At 46.8% G+C, this 17,818-nt stretch overlaps 1 protein-coding gene across 2 annotated transcripts in view; it reads right to left on the bottom strand.

Moving 5' to 3' along the window:
- Positions 1-17,818, bottom strand: part of ZCCHC17 (zinc finger CCHC-type containing 17) — a 262,713-nt gene that overhangs the window by 32,893 nt on the left and 212,002 nt on the right. Inside the window, exon 7 of one of the 2 annotated variants that reach the window (XM_069623041.1) lies at positions 15,030-15,160. The exons of the other annotated variant lie outside the window; for it this stretch is intronic. Within the exon in view, the coding sequence (XP_069479142.1) occupies positions 15,030-15,160 (131 nt within the window). The remainder of the gene's footprint in view (positions 1-15,029; positions 15,161-17,818) is intronic. 2 annotated transcript variants of the gene reach the window in all.

Here is a 17,818-nt window from a genome sequence, read left to right as displayed (position 1 = left end):
CAGAGTGCGGTAACTTAGGTTACAGTACCATCTTGTGTTATGTTGCACAAAGGCTTAAACATGAGAAAAAGACTAAGGGAAACAAAGTGCATGGGGCATGTCAGTTTCCCCAAAGGAATTGAGAGAAAGCCCAGAGGAGTGCGGCGGAAGGCTGTGCTTCTCTGGCAAAGTCTAGATCAGGGTGTAAAACAACAGCGAAAAGTTTGGGGGTTGCCACATGGAGGGAAAATTACATACAGTTATGAAATCTTTCCTAACACACGTAAATCTGGGTCAAAAGATACAACAGCCAGTGTACATTTTCAAGATTGAGTAACCAGTTCGTAGGGTACAAATGCTAAATATTTGTGGTATCAATCTGTTGCTTCCATGTCCACTAGGGTATCCTTGGGACAGAGACCAGCTGGCTTAGTGATGTGATAGTAAATTTGTCGGTGGACAATTCGTCAGAACAATGTGGGGTTGAACAAAGACAACACAAAAAATACAAAAAGTCAACACAACAGTGTTTTGGCCAGGAGGTGAGCTAAGTGAGCTCTTGTGGAATGGCCTTCATCAGGACAAGATGATTTTGGGGGTGGCAGTATCTGTAGAGGTCTGTTGGAGTAAACAGACAGGATGGTATTAGGAGTGAGAACAAGAAGGTAGAATCTAGCAGTGAGAAAGTGACACGAGTCACAGGAGGAAAGAGCCGGTGCTTACCGGGTCTTGGGAGCGCAGTGGCTCGAGTGGAGGCAGTGTCACTGTACACTGAGAGGAGTTTGAAGTCCTAGGTGTGCCCGTTCCTGTGGAGAATAGGAAGGACAGGTGGCATGTAATTGGCAGTTTCTGCGCTTGATTGAAATGCAGTTTAGTAGGTAGGGACTTACCTAAAGGTGACCTGAGGCTAGATGTAACGTCAGGTAAGCGTTGAGTAACGCTGTGTCGGTCCGCCAGGGTGGAAGACTAGGGATAAAATGAACACGAGGTTCAATAAAAAACTGTGTGCCAGGGTCTCGTGGATGTCTAGGCGCCACACGGTGTGGTGAAACAGGCATAATGGGAGTTGGTTAAGTCTAGCCTGTGTTGTCGCATGCTTGCTATACAGTGAATCCAAATAAAAAAAGCTGCAAGCACGTGCAACTATAAAAAGCTGGTCAGTGCACTGATCAATGGGGGTGTTGTTTGTGCGTTGATTCGGACTGGTGCCCAAAGTGCTGGTGCCGGGGTCCGTAGCGATAGTAAAATATCATTAAAATTCAAGCGTGAGTCGTATCCTGAATAATAATATCCAAATGTGCGTGGGTACACACGAGGTGGAAGTTGTGCGTGGCCATGTGTAAGGATGAATCATTAGGAGCGCTGTGCCTAATCTAAAGCTCGGGTCGGCTTACCGCAGGGTCGGAAGGTGAACAGCTGCAGTCGCAAGTCTGTAGGCACGCACGAGATCCATTAATGGCGCACCGTGTGGGGAATGAGTAAGCAGAAAGCACAACATATAGGCAGCCATTTTGGGGTGTTCCTGTGTGGGGTGCCCATGAATATGCCTGCGAGGTGTGGATTCGGAGGGGACCAAAATCGCATCACGGACGACTGGTGCTGTTAGAAGGTATCTGTTGACACAATGGTGTGCATTATTGTACATTCTAGGGGGAGGCAAAGGGATGCCTGTGGATGCAGGCGAAAGCGAAAGGCGGCTAACACTTGACATGGGGTGAATGCTCGTGTTGACTGGGAAAAGCGCAATCCTGGAATGATACTCACAGGACTGCAGTGGGTGTCATGGTCGGTCCACGTCTATAGGTACATGGATATGACAACGATGTGCTGGAACATGTCTCTGTAAGAACATGTAATAATGGAGCATTGTGATGAGAACACATGATTGTACGTGGTCAGAGCCAGTTCCATTTGTTGGTCAAAGTTCAGATCAGAGTCAGTACTGTTAAGGGTACACAATGTAAGGCAACACAAATCTTGCAGTGAGTGGTAAAAATGGTGTGCATAAACAGGTGTCTATGAAAACATGTCATAATGAAGCACCGTGATACAAACACGTTATTGTTCATGGACTGAGTCAGCTCCATTCGTGGGTCAAAAGGTCAGATCAGAAGTCCATGCTGCTAAGGGTGCAAAAATGTAAGGCAACACAAGTCATGCATTGAGTGGGAAAAACATGTGAAGCTAGTGCTGTTACAGAAAATGCTTCCACTGTACAGTAATATTTAACCCTTTCCTCACAGTGTCCAATTTATGCACCCATTTCTGTTCAAGGCGGGTCAAGGTTTTGTCAATGTCGCCACCTCTTTTGCTGGAGGAGACTTTTTGTATCACAATCCATTTTTTAAGTCCATGTTGGTGTGATTCTTGCGTACCTAATGGTCGACAAGGGGTTTGCCCAGTACTCTGTTCTTTGTGCACGAGCGGTGCTCGCAGATTCTGGTCTGGACTGGTTGCATGGTCTTGTCCACATGGGCAGGTTATGATGTAAATAACCTGTTTGGTGTTACAGTTTGTATGATCCTGTAGAGTCCATTTGATCTCGTTGTGGAGGAATATTTTCGTAGTTTCGGTGAATTGGCACACTGTGCATTTCCCACATCGATGGTGTCCTTGAGTGGGTGGTAGATTCCATAAGTTATTAGTCTGTTTGGCTGGTTCGATGAAGGTGTTTCCCAATGTTTCTTTGATGTTGCGGTTCTTCTTAAATGCAAACAGTGGGACTTTTTGAAGAGAACCCACATTTTTGATCAGGGGCCAATGTTGTCTGATTTGATGAGGTTGCTCAGCGGACTGTAGGTGGTGACGCACACTAGTCTGTCTGGTTCTTTTTTAGTTGTTTTTGTGAGACATAAGTTCCGGTCCGTGTTGAAGGCCCGCTTCTTTGCGTTCTTGATTGCTTTCTTCAGGTAGCCTCTGTCAAATAGATGTGTTTGGAGATCAGTGGCGTGTTTCTCAAAGTTGGTGCCGTCTGTGCAATTTCTTTTGATCCGCAGGAACTGCCCATAAGGTAGATTATACTTTAAACCCTCGGGGTGGTAGCTTGCAAAATGTAGCAGGGTGTTTCTGTCGGTAGGTTTGCGGAACAGTTCAGTGTGTAGTTTATCACCCGACCTGTAAATGTGGGGATCCAAAAAGTCGATTCCATGGAGATCCCAATTTATGGCGAAACTGATGTGCTGATTCCGCTGGTTTAGCCAGAGGTGGAAAGCCATAAGGTCCACCGGGTTCCCGTGCCATATAAGGAGGACATCGTCGATGTATCTTTTCCATAGGATTATTTTTTCTCTGTATGGATTGGTGGTTGACATGATGTGTTCTGTTTCGTAGTGGGCCACGTAAAGGTTTGCTATGTCCGGTGCGAATGTCGCGCCCATGCTGACGCCTTTGATTTGTTTATACAACTGTTCCTTGAAGAGAAAGACATTTTCAGTCATTGCTAGTCTTACGCATTCCAAGATGAAGTCCGTGGGTACGGTTGCGGTATCTGATCTGGTCTCTAAGAAGAGTTCAGTACTTCCAGGCCTTCCTGTTGTGGTATTGAAGTATACAGTGCTTCAACATCTAGGGTAGCAAGGATGTATTCCTGTTTCATTGTGATGGCATCAAGCATCATGATGGTATCGGTGCGGTCTTTCAAGTACAAGGTCATTTTTTAAGGAAAAAATCGGCGTAGACTGATGGAGGTTCGAAGATTTAGTCACATGCCGAGACGATGGGTATGCCTGTCGGATTTGTGGCGTTCTTGTGTATTTTTGGAAGTATGTAGAATGCTGGGATGCGCGGATGGCTTTTGTTCAAGAAACAATGTTCGTCGTCGCAAATCAAGGTTTCTTGTTGAGCGTGGTTGGTCAAGCTTCGAATTTTTTCCTGTAATTCTTTTGTAGGGTCTCTTCGTAGAGGTAAGTAGGCCTCGGTGTCACTGAGCAGGCATAGGCATTCGTTGTCATAGTCCTTGGTATTGGGATGATGATCCCGCCTCCCTTGTCTGCAAGTTTGATGGTGATGTTATGGTTGGTCTTAAGTGAGGTGAGGGCTCTCCTTTCTTCTATTGTTAGATTGTCAGGGTAGAAATTACTTTTAGTGAGCCCCTTCTGGATGCCACTGGTCACCATTTTCTCGTAGGTATCGAATTTACAAGGAATGGTGTGTGCAGGTGGCATAAATGTGGATTTCACCCCGAGTCCTGTGGTGTTGTCGTTCTCCATGTTGGTTTTGTTGGAAGAGTGTTCATGTATGTAAATCTCGAAGAAATATTTAAGGCGGATATTGTGGAAGAGACGTTTTAGTTCCGACTTCTGTGCTGAATGGTTGTGCCTTGGCTGCTGGAACAGGCTTGACTTAACCAACTCCCATTATGCCCGTTTAACCGCACTGTGTAGCGCCTAGACATCCACGAGACCCTGCACACAGTTTTTGATTGAACCTCTTGTTCATTTTATCCCTAGTCTTCCACCATGGCGGACCGACACAGCGTTACTCAACACTTACCTGACGCTACATCCAGCCTCAGGTCACCTTTAGGTAAGTCCCAACCTACTAAACTGCATTTCAATTAAGCAGCAGAAACTGCCAATTACATGCCACCTGTCCTTCCTATTCTCCACAGGAACGGGCACACCTAGGACTTCGAACTCCTCTCAGTGTACAGTGACACTGCCTCCACCTGAGCCACTGCGCTCCCAAGACCCGGTAAGCACAGGCTCTTTCCTCCTGTGACTCGTGTCACTTTCTCACTGCTAGATTCTACCTTCTTGTTCTCACTCCTAATATCATCCTGTCTGTTTACTCCAACAGACCTCTACAGATACCGCCACTCCCAAAATCATCTTGACCTGATGAAGGCCATTCCACAAGAGCTCACTTAGCTCACCTCCTGGCCGAAACACTGTTGTGTTGACTTTTTGTATTTTTTGTGTTGTCTTTGTTCAACCCCACATTGTTCTGACGAATTGTCCACCGATAAATGTGCTATCACATCACTAAGTCTGCTGGTCTCCTTCCCAAGGATACCCTAGTGGACATGGAAGCAATAGATTGATACCACAAATATTTAGCATTTGTACCCTACAAACTGGTTACTCAACCTTGAAAATGTACACTGGCTGTTGTATCTTTTAACCCAGAATTACGTGTATTGAAAACATCCGCTGCAATCTAATTAAAATGCTATTGCAGCCCACATAACTGTTTTGTCAAATATTTGCCACAACTATTGCTACTAGTTCAATACCACCACTCATAGGTGGTTTTTATTTAGGAGTGGGTTCATCTGGTCTTCAGCAGTAAGACTCCCATGTCCTTACTCAACTTTGTTCTACTCACAATGTTACCCGCCTGGGCAGAGTAAGGCATCAACCAGGTGCCCTTTTTTGTAAATCACTCAAGGTGAGCTTAGTCCAGAACCTCATGCTATTCTCAATGTTCGCTACCGCTTTCTCAGTGTTATATTTATATTTTGCTTCCACCGTGTGATAGATGTCAATCCCCAGGTATCTAAAAGTACTGGTCTCCCAGGGTATTTGTAAAACTAGCAGTTGTTCCCCATGGGTCCCCTATATACCTTCTTAAGGGGAATATACATGATTTCTTAGGATTAACTGCAATACCAGAGAGCAACCCAAATCGCTCCTTTACCTATAGGATGTATTGCAAATTTTCCTCATGGTACCTCAAGAATAACACCATATCATCTGCATATAGTGAAATCCAGTGTGATCCCCTTTGTGTAGATCCCCACACTTCCTGCCCCTGCTGAGTTGCCATCTCTCCAAGATGATCGCTCCCGTCTGGACTCCGGCTAACTGTGAGCTGTATAATAATTCCACCCACTTCAGATACCCGGGCCCCATCCCATATTCTTTTAGGGCTGCCATCAGCCAAGGCCTTCTGACGGAGTCAAAGGCCTACAATGCATCCAGTGATACAATTGAAATCACATTTGAGACTCCTTCTGTGTGCTCTATGACCCGGTGGAGCCGTCTGAGGTTGTCGGATATGCTCCTGTGTGGGACATATCCGGCCTGATCGGGATGTATCAATTTACTTATGACCCATCTTATTCTATTTGCCAACGCTGCCGTGAGTATCTTGCTGTCCTGGGTCAGCATCGACAGCGGTCTGTAGGACCCACAGTCCATTATTGGCTTATTAGGTTTGGGGAGTGGGATAATGATCGCCTCTCTCAGGGATTCTGGCAATATTCCTGTTTCAAATGCTTCATTTAACATTGCCAGCAGCGGGGGGAGCACTTATTTCTTGTACATTTTGTAGAACTCACTGTGGACGCCGTCTGCACCCAGGGATTTACTGGTGGGTAGTTGCTCAACCAACGCTTCTAGTTCTTCCAGTGTAATTGGGGCATCTAGGTCCTCTCGCTCTTCTGCACTTAATTTTGGTAAGCCAATATCCTCTAGTGTTTCCACTATCTCGCTCCCTTCACCCCCTCCTCCGTCTCCATACAATCGTTTATAGAATTCAAGGAACTCTCTGTTCACACCCTCTTGGGTGTCCAATATTTGTCCACTCTCTCCCGTTACTACTCTGATTGTTGGTCTGGGGGTCTCACTTTTATACAACCATGCCAACAGTCTCCCCGAGCGTGCTGTCTCATTGTATATTTCTTATAGTTTAAGTTGCATAATCTCTCCCAGTGCCCTACACAGTCTTGCTGCAATTGGTTTATGGTTTCAGCATCCTCAGGTACCTCCTCTAACCAAGACTGTCTCTAGTTTCGCCTCTGCCTTCTGTAGCTCCCGTAATAAGGCTCCCTGCAGGTCTTTAGATTTGGCTATAGCTGATCCTCTCATCACCACCTTAAATGCTTCCCATAGGGTACCGGCTGATTCAACGCTCCCAGTGTTATTTTCGAAGTATTGTACATTGTCTTCTCTCAGGTCCTCCCTAAACATTGTGTCTTTCAATGCTTCGGCTCTGAGTCGCCATTTAGGGATCCTAGCTCTAGGAGGCACATATTACCATGTTAAGACCAATGGCAAGGGGTCCGAAAGGACCCTCGCTTTGTATTCTGATCGCACTATTTCTCCCGTAATTTCCTGTGAGGCAAACATATAGTCTAACCGTGTGTACACATTTTGTGGGGCCAAGTAATGCGAGTATTGTCTATCGTGTGGGTGGTGTAGCCTCCACATATCCTCCAGCCGAAGGTCTCCCAACAGGGTCTTTAGTATTTTAGCAGCGGGGGTGGGTTTGTCTAATTTCTTGTCTGACCTGTCTACTCTTGGGTCCAACTTACAGTTAAAGTCGCCTCCCCATATAACCACCCCACCCCCCCAGGTACGGACTCATTTTACTATATAGGTACTTGAAATAGTCACTGTGTCCTGGTTCGGGGCATATGTATTAATAATGCATATTTCTCTGTTTTCCATCAATCCTTGTATTACCACCATCCTCCCATTCGCCTCCACTGTAGTCTGTAGCACATGGAAAGGGACATGTGGTGCCACCCAAGTGATCACCCCTCTGGCATAAACCGAATACGTTGCACCTATGGTGGTCCCCTTCCATTTCCTCTGTACCACCTCTTGTTTCTCTTTCGTGAGATGCGTTTCCTGCATTAGGGCTATATCTATTTTCTGCCTTCTTAAGTACATCATGATCTTGTTCCTCTTCAGGTAACTGTTGAGCCCCCTGACGTTCCAGGTTAATATCTTAAGGTCCCCCATATTTCAGCAGTTCCCAGACTCCACCTCTGTCCCTCCTCGTTTCCCGCTCTAAGCAAGAGCGCGTGTGTGTGTAAGCTCGTTCCCTAACAATTACCACTGAAACTCCCCCAACTCCCCTACAACCCCCCGCCCATCCCGTCCCCAACTACCCCAACTCCCCAAACAATTGCCCAGCTCCATCCCTGGATCTCAGGCTACCCCGCATCTAGTCCCATTCTGCGGCTTAGCCGATATTCAGAACCCAGCAGCGGGATACTATACTACTAATATCCTAACTAATCTAACTACTGGGGGTAAAGATGTGTCTCCTCCGTTCCTGCATTGAAGCTACTGTTTGTCAAACATTTCTATATGATGAGCACTACACGACTTTCACAGCTCAGGCCAACTAACTTCCGTATATATTATAGATCAGGGGTTCGGATCTAATGCGCAATTATAGTCTAGTCCCAAAGTCAATATATGTGCTGTACTTATCTTCCAAGGATCTGTATGTCCACTTGTACGGCCCTGCAAAGGGACCGATTCACTTCTCCGTCTCACGCTCCGCCTGGTCTCCCGACCTTGACGGGCAGTTCCTTGCATCCAACCATGCCGTCGCATCCTCTGGAAAGTCAATAAAAAGGGCCTTGTTCTTATGGAGCAATTTCATCTTCACCGGGTACAGCAGCATCTATCTGTAGCCCGCCTCCCGCTGCCTCTTTTTGACTGCCACATAGTTCATCCGCTGTCTCTGCACCAAGAGGGTGTAGTCGGGTACGCCGTGATGGTTGCTGATGCTCTGCTTATCGTCCCCCCCTTTGTGGAAATGCTCCAAGACCTTCTCTCTGTCTGTATAATTCAGTATTTTAGCAATGATAGGCCGCGGGGGGGCTCCCAGTGGCGGCTTCCTGACCAAGGCTCTGTGCACTCGTTCCACTGCAAACCCCTGGCTGAGTGCTCCGCCGGTTATCTCTTACAATAACATATTCTCGACGTAATTTGTCGGGTCCGATCCTTCTTCGCCTTCCGGAAGCCCCACAATGGGATGGCTATAGCATCTAGTATCTGTTTGTCGTTGCGTGCTGTGGTTTCTTCGTGTTGTGTGCGCTGTCCATTAGGTCTAGCCCCTTCCGTTGCTGGTGATGATTTAGCAAACTCCTCTAGGGTTGATTGTTTCCCCTTGACTTTGGGCAACCTAGATACCATCTTCACTTGTGTAAGGCGGTTGTGTCAGATGCTACTCAGCGCCAAGTTGTGTATAGTCTTCTCTGCGGTGCGAGGCCAATACTTCCTGTGCCTTATCGGACTTTCCAGTGTCGATCAGCAACTGTTATTCCCTGCGTGTTCCTGGAGGTAACACACTGCCCCACCTGTGTGCCTCATTTACATAGAGGCAGCTACCTGCATTGCCTCCAATTGTCGTAACTACTTCCCATAGATTGGGCTGCAGTGTGCCCCCTCCTATCACAGTGTCTGATCAGTCCGTAATACGCGGCCGGTGTAGTCCGGTAAGCCATCCGCCAAAGTCAGACTCAAATGTTCCAAATCTGGTCTCTTTGTCTGCAGGCGGCCACCATTTTCTCCATGTCACTTTCGTTTCAGCACTACTACCTTTGCCACCAAAACATTTAGCCCCGAGAAGCAGTTATGGACACAGCTGCGTGGCTGCACAGTGTGAGAACCCTGAAGGTGTCTCACTAGCTAGTCCCCATGGATCTGCCAACCAGGTGGCCAGGACACATCGATCGCTATTGGATCCAGTTCCTGGGGGTGGACCAGTGCGGGAGGATCACCTGGATGGGGGGTCCTCAGAGAGTGGAAGTGGGACGCCGATGGGTGAGACGCAGTATCCCTTTTTAATTAGCACCTTTTCCCCATCCTACTCTGTAGGATACTCAACACATCAACCCCCCTTTCTTAATACAAACACTTTATCACAAGCCGATTACCCTGAAAGACAACGGACTAACACGAGAGCCATATACCTGACATGTCCCAACTCAAGGGTCAGGCAGAGTTAGGCAATTGCCATTGATTTCAAACACCTGACAGCCCTGTCCCTTCCCCTTAGGGATAATAGGCAGAACACGAGAGCACACTCTGAGCAAGGGGGAACGTACGACGAAGCAGTGATTCCAAGGTGGCACTTCAAACGGAGAAGAAAGACGGCGCGACCTGAAAGGACGTCAAGGAGGGAATTGCCCTTGCCATTTTCAGCCCAGACCCACGAAACCTCCAAACAAAGAACTCTAAGACTGAGAATAGCAGCTGGTGGATGGTGTAACGGGATGTCAGCGGTACATGGAACCCTCCCACACTGATAGCCAGGGCGAGGAGACACGGTTGCCATTGTGGTACATCCTTGACTCCATCGTCAAAAGAAACGCTGTGTTCGGCCCAGCCGGTGAGTCGAAAGAACCAGATAAGAGCCTGACTGTTAAACTCGAGGTTGCCATGGCAACAATACAAGATCAAAGGTGCAAACTGTAAATAAAAGAAGGCCCTAGGGGAGGCTGACAATAGGTGTCAAGGTGGTCATACAAGCGTTCGGCCAAATCCCTTGTACAATCGAAGGTCCTTCATGCATTGTTAAACGTTTTTGAACATTGTTATAAAGAGGTGTTTGAACAATGTCTGAGCATGGCCGAGGGGGACCTAAGTGAATATGAAACTTGTTTAAAAAGACATTAAGGCTTTTGAATACAACACATGAGGTGCTCAAGGTCACAAATACGTTCTTTGTAGATCTGCATCTCTGCTCTCCTTATGTTTACTGCTGTTGCATTGATTTATATTTTTGGTACGTGCACCAGGAAACTCCTCATTGCGATTACCCAGGGCTTAATAATCAAACATATAAAGGTATACTTTAACTCAGATGGTATACTGAACTATTTAATTAAAATGCAATGTTTATAGTGGTACCCTAATTCAATAATAGTTTTTTTTTAAAATAAATGCACAAGGTGCATGTTGCTCATAAAAAAGAATAATACAAAAAAAGCACCCCACATATGTTCTGTTTAGTAACCCCCCCCCATGCACCGTCCCTATCTCTGCTGCCAAGAGCACACCCCTGTCCCGGGGAATGCAGAAGCCTGTTCATCCAAGGGGGGCTTTGTAAAGTCTTGTCACAGACAGGACTTGGCAAAAAACCCTAACAAAGACAACAGTGTGAAAACATACAATGCTATTCCTTGACCTCCAATAAATGCATGCCCACATCTTAACGCATAGCGAGGTGCATGCAATTTAAATACCACAAAGCACTCCCTTCCTAACCCACTAGGGACAAAGGACACCCACATCTGTTCAACGTTTTAATGAACCCTTCGCTCATAATAACCTGCTCACCCCCCATGCACCGTCCCTATGTCTGCTGCCAAGAGCACACACCTGTCCAGGGGAATGCATAAACACAGCACCAGTCTGGTGAAAGGTCAGGCAAGTTTACCCCGTCTCTGGATCTTTGGAGCCAAAATATGCCACTCTGACAACCACTTAATAGAGCGAAGCCGGAGGCCAACACGATGAGACAGAACTGGATAAAAGGGTGACGGGAAAGGCCAGACATTGAAAAGGGACCTTTCTGAGATAAGGACGATCAGAGACTAGGTTTCTGGGGCTTTATATAGGACTAACCTGCTGGCAGGTGGCTACTTTCAAGCGCTTTGCAACATTGAAGCATGGGCAACAGCTGCAAAGGTAGCCCTGAAGTCTGCGTCAATGCACCACGTGGTCTGTTCGGGAGCCTCGGGTTCTAGGCCCTTGAGAAGGCCCAAAGCCCTGTTCTATTGGTCTAGTAGCTGTGTGTCGTCATGCACACCCAAATGAGGGAAGGGGTCACGTCCAATTTTGTTCTTGGTTTGTCATTTTTGTCTGTGAAGACAGAGCATTCTGCTCTGGCAGGCTGTAATGCTAACCTACTGCCATCAATCACTCATGAGAAGATTTATATGCAAAGTTAGGTTCGGCAAAGTGATGTTTTGAGTAGGAGTCTGAGCCATGTAGAGGCTTGTGCTCGGCACCCACTGAGCCACTGGAGTGTTACATGGCCTGGAACCACAAGAGCTGGGCTGTGGATGATGCAACACTAAAGGGTGAGCATGTTCAGGTGTGCCTGTGCATGTGTCCAGCTGTAAGGCTACCTGGATCCGAACTCATCTGTAACAAAATTAGGCATGCCAAAACAAGCACTGGCTAAGCCAATATTGTTCACTTTTGTGCAGACATTTGCAATGCACTCACCATTTGCCACATATAGCGATCACGTTTCTATTTATTACCACTGTTTTGCTTAGATGCTCACATCATGTCGGACACATATGACTAACCTGACATTGGGGAAACTTCCCTGGACCCTACCTAACTCTGCATCATGTACTGTTTTCGTTTGTATTATGTTCTGTTTGTTTATCTAAGTTTAACAGCGCCGTGAAACCTATGGGTTTGAGCGCTGTCAATAAATGCAATAAATATATAAATAAATATAATAGGTTGCATTGATATTAATCGATCAAAGTTCAAGGTTCTCGCACCTTTGACAGGGATTGCCATGACATACCCAAGTACTCACATCATTGGCCAAGGACGGTGTATTGGGAGGGCGGGGGGTGAGAAGTTGAAAAGACTGCTTCCACGGCTGCTGCGCAGCTGCAACCTGTATGTTGTAAGGTCGCAGCCTGGTCTCCGCTGCCTCGGCAGCACGTACTGCATAGCATTTCCAGCACAGAAAGTTTGGAATGCATGTCGTAGTCTAGTAACTGACTGCCTCAGCGCATGGAAACAGGTGGTTGTGCACCCAATCTAGCAAAACATTAAAAAAAAACGTTCATTAAAGGGCTCTGCACAGTGTTCGCTTGCACCTTGATAAACGGTCGGCTGGTTTACGCACCTGTAGTACGGATAATTAAGGGGGACTGAAGTCTCTCCAAAGTTCCTGCCTGAATGAATTTACCTGAGCAGCCACGATACTACATGTTATCATCATCATCAGTTTTCCTAATGCTCGAACCCTGTTTTGCAGTACATCATGTACTTTTAAAAGCGGGATCCACACCAAGATCAACTAATGTATCACAACCTCTGTTCCAGTACTCCAGTGCACAGACAGACGCACATCGACCAATGAATCTCAAACATTACTTGTAGTATCTTGTTGCAGAATTGAGTGGTCTTCAGATTTTACAGAAGTCAAGTTGATCCCGAAAGCAAGCAAGAGATGTTTCCTTACTAACCGGAAGAGTTTTAGGGTTAGCACCAGAATGTATTAGTGCAGGCTGCAAGAATGCCTTCCGTGTTTGCTTGGTGCAAAAAAAGTGCTGTGTTCATGCAGACCTTCTTCCCTACTGAGTCTCTAAGGCCTTTTTCTCCATGGCAGATGGCATAAGAGATGGGCCGCCAGGAGTCCGGATGCTAAGTTTGAGGCAATGGGTGGGTTTTCCTTAAGACAAAGTGATAGAAACCACCACCGATTAGGAAGGGCGATTCAAGCTGACCCATTGAGCCAATGTATGGGTCTGCCAGTATCATGCACACAACCCACTATCAGCAGTGGCGAGATTTTGACGTTTTTGTCACATGGCCTTTTGACGTTTTTTGTCACTCGTCTTCCGAGGCTTTTTGTGCAACACAGGGCTGTTGCCCCACCCAGACCAGGGAAGTAATTGGAGGGAAGGAGGGGCAGAATAGGCGTGGGCTGTGCAGTACGGTGAGCTCTCCTTCCTGATCGCTAGGGGAATATGGGAGTGCCATGCCCCCACTCTAAAATCCTGTCCCCCACCCCACTGTACCCACACTACCTCAAGCTGGGCTGCTCTGTGCACTGTCAATGCAACAGAACACAGGAGCTGAACAACAGGATAGTGTAATGTTGTGCAGAAATAGATAGTGAATGGAGGCTGTCATAAGTCTTCATAAGCACTCGGCTTGACTCATAAGCACAACAATGAAAACAGTTCAGTTCCCTCTGCAGCTAAAACCAGCACCTCCAATCAGAATGTAGTGCAGTAAACTGCTAATGATGGGCCATTAGTCACTGCATGGTTTTGTGCCTGCAATATGATGGGAGGGGAGGTATAGTGGGATGTGGGCAGTGTGACGTCATACATACCCTTTCATAGGCGCTGCCCCCCCACTTTTGTCTGTGCCCCCCCCCCTCCTAAATTTGCTTCCTGGCGACGCCACTGCTGCTGGGTCAGCAATCTGTAAAACAACTGGTGCGTGGAATGGCAGAAGCATGAACCCACTCTCTGAGGTGATGCAAATCTGATAAGCCCCGCCTTAGCGGGTGGGGCCTGAGCAATCCCTCTCGCATTGGGAGAGGCTCAGTGGGCATGGTGAACAATAGTCCACTTACTGCTCTTCACTCAACACGACAAAGTCCTCTCGACACAAAGTCCTCGGGAAGAGTCTATCCTAACACTTCCTGCCAATTGTGAAGCGTGCATAGACGTGAGGAAAACGGCATAGATTGTGCGGTTAAGCAGAGGAAAAACTCTGAGCACCACTAGCGCAATGTTTGAACCCATTGAGACAGAGGTTTTTTTTTTAACCAAATTTGGGTGCAACAAATCCCAACTGCAGGTGCAACGATCCGGTGTGTCTGGAGCAAAGAAAGGGACTGATGGTTGTGCTGGGAATGGGCGAAGTGCCACAGGGGGCGTGTTTTGAGCATGCCCACGCTAGTGTGTTCTGGAAAATTCTATGCCATGCTGCTTTGCAACAGGCTCTGATGCCATACGGTTTTATGGGACATCCCAAGATTATGCAGGAAAGGGGACATAAGTATTTTCAGAAACAAAAGCAGGCAGATTCAGAAAAATTTCTGGCCATGCCCGTTTAAGATACAAAAAAGATATATATTTTTTTGGTGTTTAATTATTGTTACATGGCATGGATAAAACATAACCCTTAAAGATGTGCCTTTTGGTAAATGCAGGGTTTGCTCAGCTACACAACCATCAGACACTGTGGGGGTATTAGTTTGCCGGTCTGGGAAAAGTACTGGGAAAAGTGGTGTTAATTCTGTGACTGGCACTTTTCCCAGACCGGCTGGTGAGGGTTACCTGATTTACCTCGGCCAAGAGCTAGAGGTAAATCGGTCCCCCACTGGCAAAAAACAACCAGTATTTCCAGCACCGGTATTACCGACCGGAAATACCATTCCCATTCATGGAGTCCTATATGGAATGGACATTTACTGCGGTTGCCGGCCCTGGAATATCCCGGTAATACCGGGATATCAGGCGCCGGTAACAGTAGGTCAGTTTCCCAGTATCCCACCGGAATTACCAACGGGATACCGGAAGACTCGTAAAGACCCCCAATGAATAGGAGATCCAGGTATTTTAGGACACACTTCAAATTGCAGCTTTTTACCTTTTTTCTTTTCTTTGAGGAATTTTCCAGTTGGCTTGGCTGACTGGACTGTTCCTCTTCATCCTCCACCTCTGGTACAAGACTGTATTTTGTGCCCCCAGGTTGCATAAAACAGTCTTTTGCAAAATGACCTTCAAAGTAAAAGGCATAATTACATTATTAAAAGGATGGTTTTAATTAACAATATGAAATGGAAACCTTCACATAGGCAAAGAATATGAACCACAGAATGCAAGCATCCAAACAGAACAGTTACAGCAGGATTAGCAGCATAACACACCTCTTCATCCTCTTCAGAACATTGACACTAGTAACTCTTCACGCACCCAGTGACAAAAAGGTTACAGCCAAGATTGCACCACTGAACACCTGCAACAGCAAGCTTACACACTCTCAGAGGCCATTTACAGAAGAGGCAATCATTTTATAGAACTAGCAGTAGCACAAGGAGATCCACACCCTGAGAAGGGAATAGTTTCTTACCTGTAACTCCATTTCTCCAGCATTGGTATCTTTCATGGATTCACATGCTTAGAATATTCCCGTCGACAGACTGGGAACCCTCGGTACACTTATAAAGCCGTTTCCCATAGGAAATCTTCCAACACGTCTGTGTCCTATCTATGTCGTTTTCGGGGCCGCTTACGCATGCCCCACTAGGACGTAGCGGTATAAATGCCCCGCCCCCGCGGCTCCCTTCAGATTTCAACCCCTCCAAAGCAGAATGGGGTGAAAACCTAGTTATACAAATACATGGCATTCCGGGGAAGCCGGCGGGCGCATGTGAATCCATGTAAGATACCAATGCTGGAGAAATGGAGTTACAGGTAAGAAACTATTCCCTTCTCCAACATTGGATCTTTCATGGATTCACATGCTTAGAATAGAATGCACAGCAGTAATCCTGAAAAAAGGGGAGGTGTGAATGCAATCCAACAACACCCTCCTAAGCATACATACTTATATATATATATATATAAAACCATGCTTACATATAACTGCAAACGTATAAATATATAAATACACAAATGTACATGCACATATCAATATATATATATATATATATATATATATATATATATATATATATATATATATATATATATATATGCTAAAATAAGTACAGACCCTTCATGAAAAGGGCTTACAAGACGGTCTGCCCATTTGTACATCGTCCACATGCTGCCGTTCGAGGCAGTAATGGCGGGTAAACGTGTGAGGCACTGACCATGCCGCCGCCTGGCAAATGTCTGCCAGCGGGATTCCTGCCCACAACGCCGCCGAAGACAAAGTTGACCTTGTGGAATGAGCTCTCGGACGCCCTTGTAGTGGTTTTCCCGCCTTGGAATGACAAAAGGCAATCGTCGATGAGACCCATCGAGCCAGTCCTTGCTTTGAAATTGCTTTTCCTCTCGTTGACGGACCATATGCAATGAAGAGTTGCTGCGTAGATCTAAGTTGTTGAGTCCGATGAAGATAGCATTTTAGAGCTCTCTTCACGTCCAAGGTATGGAGGGCTTTTTCTGCAGCCGATGAGGGGGTTGAGAAAAATGTAGGCAGGACAATAGACAAGTGTTTATGATAAGCAGTAGGAACCTTTGGGATGAAACGAGGATTAGTTGACAGCACCACTTTGTCTTTAAAGAACCTTAGGTACGGTGGGTCTACGACCAATGCTTGCAATTCTGAGAGCAGCCTAGCTGATGTAACGGCTATTGGAAAAGCCAACTTCCATGATAAGAATTCCATCGACGAGGTGGCCATTGGTTCAAAGGGTGCTTTCATTAACCCTGCTAGCACCACATTAAGACTCCACGTTGGTGGAAAGCGTTTAATCGGCGGGAATGTTCGGAACAGACCCCTCATGAAGTGTTTCACCAGCCTGTCACTAAACAAAGGAGACGACTGCCTCTTCCTCGTGAACCTAGAGATGGCCGCCAGGTGTACTTTTATTGATGAAAAAGACAATCCGCTCTTCGCCAGGTGTAGCAGATACAGTAGAAGTTGCTGCAGAGTTACCCTTAGAGGTTGCAATCCCGGCTGCCCTTGACACCACGTACAAAACCATCCCACTTACGTGCATATGACTTGTTGGTGGAAGGGGCCCGTGCTGCCTGCAGGATTCTCCGACAATCCGACGAAATGCTCAAGGCACCAAATTCCGAAAAGTCAGGAGCCAAGCTGTGAGATTGAGACTGTCTGGATTGTGATGCCACACTGTCCCTTCGTCCCAGGACAGGAGATTCGGGACCTTCGGAAACGTTATCGGCTGTTCTATTGACAGATGAAGCAGGTCGGAAAACCACGGCTGCCTCGGCCAACAAGGTGCCACTAGGATGACCCGGCACCTGTACCTATGTATCCACTGCAGGGTTCTCTGTATAAGAGGGAACGGGGGAGAGGCGTAGAGAAACTTGTCCGTCCACGGGAAGGAGAACGCTTCCCCCAGAGAACCTTCCTGTGGCCACCTGCTGGCGTACAGCTCACACTTCTTGTTACCCTTCGTTGCGAAGAGATCCAGCGGAGGCTGCCCCCATTTCTTGAAGACCTTCGACAACTGAACGCTGTCTATCTCCCATATGTGTATTTGGTCAATTTTTCTGCTGAGTGAGTCCGCTTGCTCGTTCCTTACTCCAGGGAGATGATGAGCTACGTTGGATATATCGTGTTTCAGAGCCCAATGCCACACCTTCTGAGCCTCGATGGAAAGGGTTCTGGACCGAGTGCCCCCTTGCTTCCTTAAGTAAAACATTGCCGTCGTGTTGTCTGTCAATATTCTCACTATTGAC

This window comes from Ambystoma mexicanum, chromosome 11 (genome assembly GCF_040938575.1).
Source record: "Ambystoma mexicanum isolate Mex_15411 chromosome 11, UKY_AmexF1_1, whole genome shotgun sequence".
Lineage (NCBI taxonomy): Eukaryota > Metazoa > Chordata > Amphibia > Caudata > Ambystomatidae > Ambystoma > Ambystoma mexicanum.
The sequence above is the reverse complement of the archived record's forward strand: the minus strand, read 5'-3'. Positions and strand labels throughout refer to the sequence as shown.